Raw genomic sequence first — 15,121 nt, 5'->3', positions numbered from 1 at the left:
TCGTGACATAGCGATGTCTCAATGATGTACTGGTGATTATTAATGTATCCATGATAATGGATACATTATTAATATAGCTCAGTTGGGAGAGTGGCTGTGCCAGTAACTTGAGGGTTCCAGGTTCGATCCACGCTTCCGCCATCCTAGTCACTGCCGTTGTGTCCTTGGGGAAGACACTTTGCCTACCAGCTCCCAGTGCCACCCACACTGGTTTAAATGTAACTTAGATATTGGGTTACACTATGTAAAGCGTTTTGAGTCACTAGAGAAAAAGCGTTATATAAATATTAGTCACAATTCACATAATGTATTAATAATGTAGTCCATTATTCAGCATGGTAAAGTTGATCATCTTGGCTCATTCATGCGGTCCTTCGTGAATTTGTGTTTTTGTAAGTATCACTTGGCTCACATGACTCCAATCCCAGTCTCCAACTTTATTCACCATCGTCATCATGAAGCATAACCATGGTTACAGCTGTTGGGTGTGTCTTGTGCAGCTCTTAACGGACTAAATGCGTTACTCTGTTGTTTTTTTACAAAAGGACAGGAAGCGGTAAGACATTAGCGCTCCAGTACATAGGTCTTGTAAAGGCGGTTCATCTGCTCCAGAAAGATGAAGGTGAGGACGGTGTGCGGTCCGAGGCGAGCATAGTACGGTGTGAAACCTTTCCAGAGAGAGAAGAAGCCCTCCTTGCCGACCACGCGCATCAACACTTCCTGCGGTTCCAAACACAAAACACAAGTGACCATACGTCCTCACTTGCGGTTTCTGCTTTCCGTCATGTGACTCACCAGCCCGTTCTTGTACTCTGGCTTGCCGTCAATCATCCTCATGTTCTGAATTCTGCAGGGCACAGAACAGGAAGCGTTGAAAAGAACAAGCAAAATTCGGACGAGTGCGGCTAATCATGTTTCACCTGGTCTTGACAATGTCAACGGGCATAGAGGCCGCTGTGGTTACCAGACCACTAATCATACTGGCACAGAAATGACACAAGATGTCGTCCCCGAAGTAACCTGCCGGTCAAATAAGTATGTGAGGAGGCGCTTGCACGACTTTGAGGAATGCGTGTGCACATGCCAATAAATACCGGAGTCCAGCAGCGCCTGTTTGGACTGTGAGTAAGACGCCAACTGGGCGGCGTTTACCACTACCGCTCGCGCCATGGTTGGAATACACCCCTAACACACACAAAGAACATGGTGAGCCATAGCAGGTAGACATGGTGTGCAAAAGGCGATCTCACCCTCCACATCGTTGTGACGCCCTCCTCACGCGTGATTCGAGCCAGGGCATTAAAGACATTGGTGTAGCCACGACGCTGGTCTGCAGGAAGTCTACACAGTCACGTCGGATTAGCATGTGTGGCTGACATATTGTTCATTAGGAGGCACTCACCGCCCGTCCGCTGTCATCCTGATGAGCGCCACTTCGGCCGGCGTGCCGACAAAGGCTCCCGTGGCTCCGGCTGTCATGCCGATCAGAGCCTGCACATGGAGCATCACAATCAGAGCAGCCATTCCCGCCACACCTAGCTGCCCTGCATACCTTAAGGAAGAAGTTGGGCGGGCGTCCATCTGCCGATGTCATCTTCTCAAACAAAATAGTGTAGATGCCGAGACGGGTGGTTGTGTAGGTAGCCTGACGCAGCAGACCTGCAGACAAACTACACACAGACACAAACAATGGTTGTCAACAGACCTAAGAGGTGAAAAGTTTAGTGGGTAAAAGATGCTGTACCCCGTGTAAATGCCGCTGACGCCCTCATTCTTCAAAATGGAGCCCAACGCGTGGAAGCTGGTCTTATACTCTTTGGCCTTTGTACCCTGACCGCTGAGCTGCATGCGGTTTTTGACTAGGTCCAGTGGCTGTACAAACACGGTGGCACCCATCCTGCAAACACACACACAAGCAACGCACACACACGCGCAGTTAGTCGGGAAACCGCTGCATTTATTGAATTTCATGTAATTCATTATCATCCCTGGTTCAAAGTTTCAGTCATAAAATTGGAATTTGTTCCAGCAGCCCATGTCCAAAAACAACTAGTGTATATAAAAAGTGTTGTCATCATCTGTTTTACACCAGAACGTTTTCATGAACTTAGTTGGGCATCCACCATTGTCCTCATATTGCACTAAATTCAAAAGAATAATATACACATTAGATTATTTCATTAAAATTTTATTTATATTCATAGACGAAAAAACGACAAAAATAAGCGTTAAAACAGCATGGCAGTCAATATGAAATTGAGTAGGAGGAGCTCCATGAATAAAAAAAAGAAAAAGAAAACAAAAAACACAAACAGAAATCGTTTTCTCATCTGCTAACTAATAGCATGTTAGCTTGGCAGCTAGAGGCGTCGCTTACCCGGCCAAGCCTCCGAAGAGGAATTTGATGGCCTTCGGGGATGTCTTGGCCCTTCCTTCCGTCATGTTTGAGCCGGTTTATTGCCGGTCCGATTTCTGTTACCTGCCTGCCTGTGTCAGTGGGCCGGACTGTCCACCTGCAGCAGCCGGGACAAGGTGACACTGGAGCGACACGTCCGGGTCATGTGCGCATTCGGACCAATCGGAAGCCGAGGCTAAAGCGGTGGGATTTGCTGCGTTCAGGGACCATGAAGAGCTCGAAAAAGTCATTTTTAATAAAAAAAAAAGTCTAAAGTTTGTATTTATTCCCTCTTCCTCTTGGAGAAAAATAAACAGAAACATATCATTAATTAAATTTTTTTTTCGGAAGCAATGTTGGGCAACGATGTCAGCAAAATAATATTGTTATGATAAAAGTAAGGGAGGCCATATCGATCCGTTCCACATTTCGATTTAATCAACGCTAGGGTACCTTCAGTAAAGTATTAGTGTAACGAGATTATTTCCACAAATATCTGTATTTTTGTTGCGTTCACATGTATATATTTCTAAGATTTAGTTTGTAAAGAGTATAGTTTTTCCTTTTGTGTAGTTATCACTGTTTATTTTCATTTGCTTGAGCAGATATAACAGTCAATAATTATACTATTTTACTGATACTGTCACGTTAGTTTTATACATTGCTAAATTGTTCACCAGTAAAGTTGTTTGTATGTGTGTATGGTATGTTTGCTAACATTTTGGTTCTGTATTTTATTCTGATTATAATCATGATAAAAAAATCAAGGCAAAAACAACTGATCAGTTGCTATCTTTATCAGCAATAATGACCCTGTATTTACTCTGTATCGTATTGAAACCCTAAATTTGTAATACCTCTCGTGGTAATATTTATGGAGTATTGCAGAAAGCAGGATTAGTTGATACTCTTAAATGTGAATAATCCCTGAAATTAAGGAAATTCAGTGTTTTCTCTTCCAAAAAAAGAGATAAGTGAAACTCAGAGCAGTTATCATAATTTCTGTAAACCTAATCTGCTCGCTGGCAGGTTTTCTTGAACAAACCCTGTTTTTTTCCAAGTCTCCTGATAATGATGATTTTGATTTTTATATGGCTATTAACTATAAAATGGGATAGGCTGACCTTAATAATTTGGCATTTCATCATTGTAAATATATTCAACTAACATGTCAGCTTTATTAATGACTATAACCAAAACAACTTGCCAACCAAAGCTGAAATGTTAGATGATTCTTATTTTAAGAAGTACATTTCAGATTTGTGTACATGATATCTATGATAAGCAAAATGTGCCTGGTCATTTCAGAATTCAAGTTTAAAAAAGTTTATTGAAGCTCCTACTTACCACAATAGCTCAAAAATAATGCCAGTTTATTCGCATTGGTTTAATGACAAAAAGTAGGCAGGGCAAAAAAACATTTGAAGGCATGCCATCCCCAGGTAAGGTCGGGGAAAATGTTGCAGTAGTGGCACATTTTTTGTTGGTCTTTAAATGTGTGTATTTCTTTGTGCAGGTGTGGGCTAGTTGTAACACACACACATACACACAAGGTAAGGTGAGCAACATGGAAACATGGGATCAGGAAGGTCGCTAATAAACTTGACATTTTGATAATACAAAAACATTACGTTATTTTGAAAAGTTGATGAAAAAAGTCAAATGTTGTCATGGAGATGAGGATGAACAACCTGACAGGAAGTGGCATGTTCATGATCAACTTGGGGTTCGCCACTTTTGTCTTCACACTCTCGGACCCATCGTTAAATCCTGCTCAGCATCTCGCCTCCTTCTTGGTTTTTTTTGGCTTGTTGCCAAGCAACAAATCTATCTCTGCGATGAAGGCTGGAGTCAGCTGTGATAGAACCTACAATAGAATAGCAAGTGTCAGACGGCTGGTCTGTGTGAATGGTCGCCTTTGGTGCAGATTATTACCCTGATGGAGTTGAGGTTCTCCAGCAGTTGATCCGTGTTGGAAGCACCAAGCAGAACCGAACTGACGCCTTGGCTGCGCAAACACCAAGCTGATAGGCAGGAAGTGATGTGTTACAACTTTCTGAGTGTGTGTGTGTGTGTGTGTGTGCGCACGTGCGTAGGCTGCAGTACCGATGGCCAGCTGAGCGGAGGTGCAGTTGAGTCGGTCAGCCAGCAGGTGAAGCTCTTTGACTTTACTAAGTTGGTGTTTGCCTTCATCACTGCAAATACGCTCCTTCAGCCATGCATACCCCTACACACACACACACACACACACACATACACACACGTATGTACGTCGTAATGATGAGAAATCTGAGGTCAAGAATCACGGTTATTGGTGTCACAGTATGTATGCGTGCGCAAGTGCACCTTCATGGCAGCTCTGGAGCCTTGGGGGACACCATTGTTGTATTTTCCTGTTAGCATTCCGCATGCTAGTGGCGACCATGTCATTGCTCCAACACCTGAGAAACAGTACTCTTAAATGTGTGCATACGAACGTATGTTTGTTTGTGTGTGCGCACCATACCGATCTTGTGATAGAGTTCAGGCAGGTGTAATTCTACTTTTTCTCGTTGGAAGTAGTGATACTCGGCCTGCTCACACACCGGAGGAACCAGATTAAACTGGCGAGCAATGGAATATGCTTCCTGACACACACACACACGGTTGTCATGATGCTCCACAGAGGTTAAGTGTATTGATGTCTTCATGGAGTTTACCATGATTTCCACGGCATTCCAGCGTGAGGTCCCCCAGTACATCGCCATGCCCTGACCGATCACGAAGGTCATGGCTCGCACCACCTCTGTACACACACACACACACACACACGTATGTTCACAATGCTAATGTCGGCACGGTATCTTTTGACGCTGCTGGTGCTCTAACCCTCCATGGGTGTGCTGAAATCACTTCTGTTGGCGAAGACTATATCAACGTATTCCAGCTGGAGCCTGGCGAGAGAACCACGCAACCCTTTTACACACACACCACACACACAAACACACACAGTCTGCTAGTGTTACTAAAAACAGAAGTTGGAAAAAAGTTGGTATTGATCACAATTAGAAGTTGTCATGATGTCTTGTCAAAATCAAACAAAGGACAGGAAGTGACAGGAAGTTCAGCTGCTTTGTGAAGTCTGTGTCTGTGACTTCACACTTTGGTGACGGTTGTGATGTTTAGTTGGAGCATCTCTCAAAATGAGGTCAGTATCACTTTGTATACGTGTTGCTCACCTTCAATAATGTGTTTCCGTGACAACCCTCGCTCGGTCTCGGCGCTGCAAATGCACAAAGTGACGTAGAATGTTAACAAGCATGACAGGTCAGGTGACTTGATGTTCTCGGCGACTCACTGTCCTCCCCAGTAGATCTTTGTGGTCACCACGTAGCTGGATCTCCTTACGACAACACGCATGGTTACACGTTGCTGCTATGAAACCTTCATCTTAAACCATACCTCCATTCTTTTTTCTTGAGGATGTTTCCCAAAGTTGTTTCAGCCCTGAAAGACATTAACACGTGACTACGTTGCGTCACAACGTCACGTGGTTTCTGGAGTACCTGCCAGAGGCGTAGACTTCAGCCGTGTCAAACAAGTTGACGCCGTTGTCGTACGCCAACGTCATCACACTCTCCGCCATCTGCACACACACAGAGTCAAGGCCTGTTGTTGCAGTCCCTCACACATCCACACACGACCACACACAGTCACACACACACCTCGTCTGAGATCTGAGTACCGAACGTCACCCACGTTCCTGTGGAGAAAAAAACAACACATCACATTTCTCTGTGTGTGTGTGTGTGTGTGTGTGTGTGTGTGTGTTAGTGTGTAATATTCAGTGATCACCTAGTCCTAAGCAGGACACTCGGAGTCCAGATTTTCCAAGATTCCTGAAAGAAATAAAATGAAATGATGGCCTCTTACCCTGTTGGACACACCCACCTGTTATGTCCCTGTCAGCAAATCAGTCTCACATGTACTTCATTTGTGTGTGGCATACCAGGTAGTGACTAACTCCAGAGGAGGATCTTAATGCGCTACATATATTCCATTACTTTTTGAATAATTTGTCCATATCAGAGTGGTTATAATGCAATATACTTTTTACTTCTTCTTGAGTATTTTTGTGACACATAAAGGTACTTTTACGCCGTTACATTGACTTTTGATTCCTACACATTTATTTATATAATCGGACTATAAATATGGGACACATAACATCCCTGCTTGGCACTCAGCATCAAAGGTTGGAATTGGGGGTTAAATCACCAAAATGATTCCCGAGCGCGGCCACCACTGCTGCTCACTGCTCCCCTCACCTCCCAGGGGGTGAGCATTGGGATGGGTCAAATGAAAAGGGTAATTTCACATCACCTTGTGTGTGTGTGTGTGTGACTATCGTTGGGACTTAAACTTTAACTTAATTATATTCACTTTTAATCTACTGATTCCTGCTTGCAAAAGCGCATTTGTTTGACTTGTTCGAGAGGCTTCGTCCAGCGTGCACGGTCACATGACACCAATACACCAATCCAATGTAAGCACGAGTGACGTTTAACTCCTTTTCACCAAACAGACCCTGGCAGTCACATGACCACACTCAAACTACAGACTGTAATAAGGGACGTAATGTCAACACTTCCTTGTTTACTTACAGAAAACAGAACATTAATAATATCTGTGTCAAAATGTTCACATTACAGCCTACAAGAATTTCACATCCAACTAGAGAACACATGTTGCAGTAAGTTGTAGATTGTTTTGTTTTAGCTGCACATAGGCTAACACTAGCACTGTTATAATGGTGTAAGTGACTGTAAATTGTGCATCATATCTAGTACATAGGGTCTCTGACACACACACGCGCACAAGCATATACTCACACACCTATGACGATTGTAATGCAAGAATCATTGAAAATTAGCCCCTAAATAAATCATAAGATTCGGGCCTGTTTTTGCTATGGGTAATGTGGGTGCAAATGTGAGGGCGCACGCACAAAAAAAAAATCAAAACAAAACTTTCCAGTTTTATCGACTAACACCACTCATTTCAGTTAGTTGCACATTTTGTGTCGAGAAGGCGGCACATTGGCTCCAAGATAAAGGCGGCAATTTCCAGGCCTGTTTTTCTAAAACACACAGGGTAATGTCCTCATTTCCAAAAACTGCCTCTGCAAGGGGATGGAGGGGGGGGATCAACTTGCGACTGCAGGAGTTGGCAAGGGTTAGGGTGCCAAGGATAGACTGATCTCAGACAAATGAGGCAACAACACAAACTGCTTCCAAGTAAATTGTATTTAATTCCTAAAACTAAAATTGACCCATATTTACCTACATGTAATTAATTGGGTTATGTGAAAAATGGGAGGGGGAAAGTCTGCGGTTTCCGGTTGATTGATGGGTGAATGGGAATGTTACCATGTTGGCAAAAAGTAATGAAAAAGTTAAATGATGCTGAGTCTTCAACTCGACATCATTTATTTTGGATTAAAATAAAATACTAAATAAGCCATCAGGTGCCACCAGTTTAGAAAAAGAAAAACACTATACGACAAACTTGATAAAAGGTATTCAGATTTCTATGAGTGACTTGAGTGACAGTAGGCTATAGGCTATTAATTAGCCACAGAAGACTGTATTTGGTTTTTAGTTTTGCTGAACTAGCAACTGTAGTAATTGAGGCATCATGTCACGCAACTACTGTAATTTCACCCATCGGCAACTTAGTCTAGTTTGTGTTTGCAACACAAGTGTCACGGCGCGGGCACAAACCCGCTTTTCTCCAGCAGCTGGGTCTGCCAGCACCTCCGTTGGCAGTGCGCCAAAACACGCCCCTGTTCGCGCTGGAAGCATCACGCCCGCATGCCGGCAAGGCTGTGGGTGATCAGCAATCAACGCACCTGAGATTGATGAGGGCGAGCTGTATATAGACCATAGACCCGTGGACCAAAGGATCCTCTCCGGAACTTAATCTTCTGTTACCTTTGTAAGCACCCTGTATCTGGCTTCCATCCCGCGAACTCGCTCTCCCCTTGAAACTTCCTTGTTTTCGTCGTGTCTGATGTTCTTGTTGTCTTCCCGCAGCACTTCCCGTGTTCTTCTGTGATCCCCTGTTGTTCCCCTCTGGTTTTTTGGCTGCCCCTTTTGGAATCTCAACCTACTGCTTGAACACGGACCTCTGACGCCTCGCCATTTGCCCTGTCCATCTTCCTGCCCCACGGACTGCCTTCTTGCCTTTTCCCTCCTCTCGATTCAACACTATGGTAAAACGCTCATGTAATTCCCACACATAGTCTAACACCACACACCCCTGAATTTTGGTCACACTCCATTCTCTAGTTTATTTATAGTATTATTGTTACTGTATATATTGTAATTTATATATAATAAAATATATAGAGCTATACAGTCCTTGTGTGTGCCGTCTCAACTCCTCCTGAAACGTAACAAGTGCAAATTCCCACAGACATTCTGACTGTGGAATTGTTTATTACCATACGCTGCATGCAAATTTAAATAACCAAAGGATGGTTTGCCCAGGGCGTAAATGTAGCCAGGACCGCCTCTGAACTCACTAGTTACTCATTACAGTACTTGAGTACTTTTTTCACTGAATAATTACTCTTATTGAAGTAATTATTTGGATGACTTTTTTTTTTACTTTTACTTAAGTCATAATACTCTAAAGCACAGCTGTCAACCTCAAGGCCTGGGGCTGGGGGCCAGATCTAGCCCGCCACGTCATCTAAAATGGCCCACCACCTCATTTAATGTGGTCTGTCACTTCATCAATGTGGTCCCTAGTGTCATCTGTGTGGCCAGCTATGTAATTTAATGTAGTCTGTCACATCATTTGTGTGGCCTGCTATATCAATCAATGTGATCTGCGACATCAAATAATGCAGCCCTCTGTGGCAGCCTTAATTTCCATGCGGTCCTCAATAAAACACGTTTGACACCCCTGCTCTAAAGCAACAGTACTCTTACTTAAGTACAATTTTCTAGCACTCTACCCACATACCTGTCATCTCTGTCCTGAGCTTTGTATATGAGGTGCAGTGCAGCACCTAGCTAATTTGGGGACCTTAATAGAACTTTATTTTGAGGCGCCCTTTACATATAATGTATTTTTAATTTATGTGGAACACTTTTTATTTCAAATTTTTATTGAATTTAATGCTTTCTTTTGTACTAAAATTAATTAATGTAAAATTAACTGTTCAATAATTGTTTAGATTGGTGCAAAATGAAACTGGGATAAGCCCCAGTCCCCACGACACCTAGAAGACAAGACATAAATGTAAACATTAAAACGTAAGATTGCAAATGTTCCTGACACATCTGTCAGTGGATTCAATCAAAGTACGATTTTTTTTGTGACTGGAGCATTAATGCTGCTCGCCACAAAGACCAGCGAGGGTGTTGAGAAAAATTTGCCATCATATAGCATCCATCCATCCATCCATCTTCCCCGCTTATTCCCTTTGGATCGTGGGGGGTACTGGTGCCTATCTCAGCTAAAATCTGACGGAAGGCGGGGTACACCCTGGACAAGTCGCCACCTCATCGCAAGGCCAACACAGATAGACAGACAACATTCACACTCACATTCACACACTAGGGCCAATTTTAATGTTGCCAATCAACCTATCCCCTGGTGCATGTCTTTGGAAATGGGAGGAAGCCGGAGTACCCGTAGGGAACCCACTCAGTCACAGGGAGGACATGCAAACTCCACACAGAAAGATCCAGAGCCCGGGATTGAAACCAGGACTACTCAGGACCTTCGTATTGTGAGGCAGACGCACTAACCCCTCCTTCACCATGCTGCCCACCATCATATTATTTGCGGTAAAATTTCATTAATTTACATTTTAAATTCTCTTTTTTATGCAAAACTGGCACCCCCGCGAATTTCTGGGCCCTATGCACAGTGTGTGGTCTAAGCGAAGGGCAGCCCTGACGTAGTGAAGCAGGCAGCCTTCTTGCTGCTCATGTTACAGCACCTGCATTGCCACGGTAATTAGGTGTTAGCCTTTATGAACGCCAATGAGTTGATGGTTAAATTAATAAGGGATTGGCCTTAAAGCTAAGCTCCGCCTCTAACTTCCAAATGAAAGTGGCGTGACTAATGTGCACTGACGACCATTTTCTGTCATTACAGCAAACACATGCCGGCGGCGTAAAAGTCAATGACAGCGTTCCTTGTTTGCCAGCGATCATCTCACCTGTACGCCATGCCACTTTCCTCTATGGTGACATCACACTCCTTCAGGTAGACTTCCAGCCTCCGTCGCTCCATCACCCTTTTGGCTGCCTCCAGGATGTGAGACGCCAGTACGGATTCTTCCTTCTCTTTGCTCTCCTTCTTGCTGTCGGCCCTTTCCGCTTTCCCACAATGCACTCTGTTCGCCTTGGGTTTCTTGTTGAAGCCATACAGCTCTTCCACAGAGAACTTGCCGCCCTTGCCGCCCGAGCCCGCTGCAACTCCTACCACCGACGCCCGGCCCGCAAACATGGCTGCTGGAGATTACACAAGGAGTGCTAACATTAGCAGCCATAACCATAGACTTACAGTATATACAGTTCTGATACGTCATTAAAAGCGTTGGGCCATAGTTGCAATACGCCAGTGTGTTCACCACATTAGATGTGGCAGATCTGCCCCATAAACCAATCCAAGGAAACCAACCAAACTTTTTTTCCGTTCACTTTTACCACATCCAATATGGTGTTGACATATTAGTCAGCGCTCAATGCAGCATCGGTGTGAAGTGCATCCAGAAAGTATTCTCAGCGCTTAACTTTTTTCACATTTTCTCTTGTTACACCCTTATTTCAAAATTGAATAAATTAATTTGTGTCTTAGAAAGTCTACACACAGTACCCCATAATGACAATAGGAGGTTTTATTTTAGAGATTGTTGCAAATGTGTCAAAAATACCAAACTAAGATATCACATAAGTATTCACAACCTTTGCCATTAGGCTCAAAAGTGAGTTGAGGTGCATCTGTTTTACCTAATTATCCCTTAGATGTTCGTACAGCTTAGAGTCCACCCGTGGTAAATTCAGTTGGTTGGACATGTTTCACAAAGCCACACGTGTTGGAAATGTCCCACAATTGACAGTGCATGGCAGAACACAAACCAAGCATGAAGTTGAAGGATCTCTGTTGATCTCTGTGACCAGATCTTCTCGAGGGACAAATGTGGGGAAGGGTACAGAAAAATATCTGCTGCCTTGAAGGTTCCAGTGAGCACAGTGGCCTCCATCATGCGTGAATGAAAGAAGTTTGGAACAGCAAGGATTCTTCCAAATGCTAACCAGCCGTCTAAACTGAGTGATCAGGGGAGAAAGTCAGGGAAGTGATCAAGAAACCGATCTATCAGCGCTAAAGCCAAGAGGAGAACCTTCCAGAAGGACAACCATCTCTGCAGCGATCCACCAATCAGACCTGTGTGGTAGAGACGGAAGTACTTTCTTTGTAAAGAGCACATGGCGCCCCGCCTGGAGGTTGCCAAAATGCACCTGAAAGTCTCTCATACCATGAGAAACAAAATTCTAAGGTCTGAAGAGACAAAGATTGAACTCTTACGTGTGAATGCCAGACATTATGTTTGACTGAAACTCTGCACCGCTCATCACCAGGTCCATACCATTCCTACACTAAGGTTTGGTTGTGCAGCATCATGCCATGGGGATGTTTTTCAGCGGCAGGACCAAGAAGACTATTCAGGATAGAGGGGAAGAGGAATGCAGCAATGTACAGAGACATCCAGGAAGAAAAGTGCTCCATGAGCACTCTTGAACTCAGACTGGGGCAACAGTTCATCTTTCAGCAGGACAACGACCCTGAGTACACAGCCAAAATGTCAAAAGAATGGCTTCAGGACAACTCTGTAAATTTCCTTGAGTGGCCCAGTCAGAGACCATACTTGAATCCGATGGAACATCCCTGGAGAGATCTGAAAATGGCCGTGCACCAATGCTTCCCATCCAACCCGATGGCAATTGAGTGGTACTGCAAAGAGGAATGAGCAAAACCGCCTAGAGACAAAACTGCCAAGCTTGTGGCATCATATTAAAAAAACTAGTAATTGCTGCCAAAGGTGCATCAACAATTTATTGAGCAAAGGGTGTGCTTATGTACATGTTATTTCTTATTTATTTATTCTTAACACATTTCAAAAAAGCTCTTAATTTGTTTTTCACACTGTCATTACGGGGTATTTTGTGTAGAATTTTAAGGACGAAATTAATTTTTCTTCCATTTTGGAATAAAGCTCTAACACAGGGGTAGGGAACCTATGGCTCTAGAGCCAGATGTGGCTCTTTTGATGACTGCATCTGGCTCTCGGATAAATCTGAGCTAACACTGCTTAACACAATAAATAATGACTAATTCCACTTGTAATCAAAGTGTTAAAAATAACGTTCAAAATTTTAAACATGCTCATGCATTTGAATCCATCCACCCTTTTTTCTACCGCAGTTTATTTATTATTATTTTTTTTAGGGCTTGCCCTCCTGGGGGTTCTTCAGACCACCAAGCACCGACATGAAAGCCTGTTTCAGGGTTACGATATTTTTTTATTTTTCAATAAGTCTCTCAGTTGCTTTCCAGCAATTGTCTTTTTCTCTTTCGTTCTCGCTTGCACTCTGTCTCCAGCTCCAACCCTGTCTCTCCTCCTGGCTGCTGCTTATAACAGAGCGACAGGTGATTAGATAACAAGGGCCAGGTGGGTTGTCTACGCACCTGTCGCTGATTTCGTGGCCGGGCCTGGCACACCCCGCTTCGCTGCAGGCCCGCAGGCCATGCCCCCTCTACAGTTAGCTTCAGAATATCAATGTTATTACAAAGAATAAGAGACCTATTATACTCTAGTAATGTTGGTCTTACTTAAAAATGCACGCGTTTAGGTGTGTTCAGTGTTGAAAAAAAAATTATATGGCTCTTATGGCGCAGTGGAAGAGTGGCCGTGCGCAACCCGAGGGTTCCTGGTTCAAATCCGACCTAGTACCAACCTCGTCACGTCCGTTGTGTCCTGAGCAAGACACTTCACCTTTGCTCCTGATGGGTGCTGGTTGGCGCCTTGCATGGCAGCTCCCTCCATCAGTGTGTGAATGTGTGTGTGAATGGGTAAATGTGGAAGTAATGTCAAAGCGCTTTGAGTACCTTGAAGGTAGAAAAGCGCTATACAAGTACAACCCATTTATTTATTTATCTCTTACAGAAATACATTTTAAAATATTCGGATTCTTGGCTCTCTCCGCCAAAAAGGTTCCCGACCCCTGCTCTAACATAACAAAATGTAGGAAAAGTGAATCGTTGTGAATAATTTCCAGATGCACTGTATCTATGTCCTAAAGTGACATAAAGCTCATTTAAAGATGATTACAATCTCCCAGCGCATAAACTAAGTATATTAATGCTAATAAAGCCACCGTAGACAACAAAACCTTCTTTGTTTTTGACGTGTGTGACTTGGCTTTATCATCTTCCTCTCCTGACATTACCTTTCTCATCAGGCCCCTGCAGGAAACAAAGCAAACTGTCCTACCTGGTTGTTGGTGTGTCCAGTTGTCTTCACCTGTCTGCTGATGTGCCCTCGGTTCATACTCCCCTCCTTTAAAATCAACCCCTCGTCCTAATCCGACCAATCAGAGCTCCCGTTTCATGATTAAAAGTAAAAACACCAAAATACTCCAGCCTGTGTGCAGATGTCACAAATGGCCGTTTGCCCACTTCCTTATTTGATCAAACACTAATCCCACTCCACTACGGATCATATTGGTTACACTGAATTTAGGCCAGCTGTAACCTCTGACCCCTGTGCAGTTAATCCCCACTGACAACTATTGATGACCTTGACGGGCCATGTGACCACATCCTGGTGGTCATATGTGTCCATTACGGGTAATCCCTTTCTTGACATGACCGTGATACAGACACTAATACTTTTTTACGTGGGTATAATCAGAAAAGAGGGGTTAGTGCGTCTGCCTCACAATACGAAGGTCCTGCAGTCCTGCGTTCAATCCCAGACTCGGGATCTTTCTGTGTGGAGTTTGCATGTTCTCTCCATGAATGCGTGGGTTCCCTCCGGGTATTCCAGCTTCCTCCCACCTCCAAAGACATGCACCTGGGGATAGGTTGATTGGCAACACTAAATTGGCCCTAGTGTGTGAATATGAGTGTGAATGTTGTCTGTCTATCTGTGTTGGCCCTGCGATGAGGTGGCAACTTGTCCAGGGTGTACGCCGCCTTCCGCCCGACTGTAGCTGAGATAGGCGCCGGCGCCCCCCGCGATCCCAAAAGGGAATAAGCCGTAGAAAATGGATGGATGGATAATCAGAATAAAACAAAGTTCAAGCAAAACACACACACACACACACACACACACACACACACACACACACATACAGTATATATAATCTCAGCAATTGCATTTGTGAATAATTTAACAATAAATCAATGTAACAATGTTAAGACAATGTATCTATATCAATAAAATATACAATTAATCTCTTGTTTTACATAATTATTTGAGCAAGGTAAATCATCCATCCATCCATCCATTTTCTACTGCTTGTCCCCTTACGGGGTGTTGCTGGAGCCTATCTCAGCTGCATTCGGGCGGAAGGCGGCATACACCCCGGACAAGGCGCCATCTCATCGCAGCAAGGTAAATCATCCATCCATCCATTTCCTACCGCTTGTCCCTTTTGGGGT

The 15,121-nt window shown here is 43.8% G+C and overlaps 2 protein-coding genes across 5 annotated transcripts; both read right to left on the bottom strand.

Moving 5' to 3' along the window:
* Positions 1-417: 417 nt before the first annotated feature.
* Positions 418-2,573, bottom strand: slc25a11 (solute carrier family 25 member 11). Its single transcript, XM_061912913.1, has 9 exons — positions 2,378-2,573; positions 1,745-1,897; positions 1,553-1,670; positions 1,403-1,491; positions 1,251-1,341; positions 1,095-1,185; positions 921-1,020; positions 796-847; positions 418-720 (listed from the first exon to the last, which is right to left on the bottom strand). Exons 1-9 carry the CDS (start codon positions 2,440-2,442, stop codon positions 565-567), a joined length of 915 nt encoding a protein of 304 aa, XP_061768897.1. The 5' UTR covers positions 2,443-2,573; the 3' UTR covers positions 418-564.
* A 1,194-nt stretch (positions 2,574-3,767) lies between these two features.
* LOC133560422 (voltage-gated potassium channel subunit beta-2-like) lies at positions 3,768-14,305 on the bottom strand. 4 transcript variants are annotated; one of them, XM_061912910.1, is made up of 15 exons: positions 13,950-14,305; positions 10,614-10,908; positions 6,230-6,273; positions 6,100-6,137; positions 5,941-6,020; positions 5,837-5,881; positions 5,733-5,774; positions 5,614-5,657; positions 5,264-5,350; positions 5,095-5,180; positions 4,902-5,022; positions 4,742-4,836; positions 4,502-4,622; positions 4,331-4,419; positions 3,768-4,262 (listed from the first exon to the last, which is right to left on the bottom strand). In XM_061912910.1, the coding sequence occupies exons 2-15, from the start codon at positions 10,901-10,903 to the stop codon at positions 4,170-4,172; spliced, it is 1,275 nt and encodes a 424-aa protein (XP_061768894.1). In that variant the 5' UTR covers positions 10,904-10,908; positions 13,950-14,305; the 3' UTR covers positions 3,768-4,169. The 4 variants fall into 4 exon arrangements, with proteins under 4 accessions (XP_061768894.1, XP_061768893.1, XP_061768896.1 ...); XM_061912909.1 differs by having other exon boundaries at positions 5,733-5,777; positions 13,950-14,302; XM_061912912.1 differs by lacking the exon at positions 5,264-5,350.
* Positions 14,306-15,121: the final 816 nt, after the last annotated feature.

This window comes from Nerophis ophidion, linkage group LG10 (genome assembly GCF_033978795.1).
Source record: "Nerophis ophidion isolate RoL-2023_Sa linkage group LG10, RoL_Noph_v1.0, whole genome shotgun sequence".
NCBI classification, from domain to species: Eukaryota; Metazoa; Chordata; class Actinopteri; order Syngnathiformes; family Syngnathidae; genus Nerophis; species Nerophis ophidion.
The sequence above is the reverse complement of the archived record's forward strand: the minus strand, read 5'-3'. Positions and strand labels throughout refer to the sequence as shown.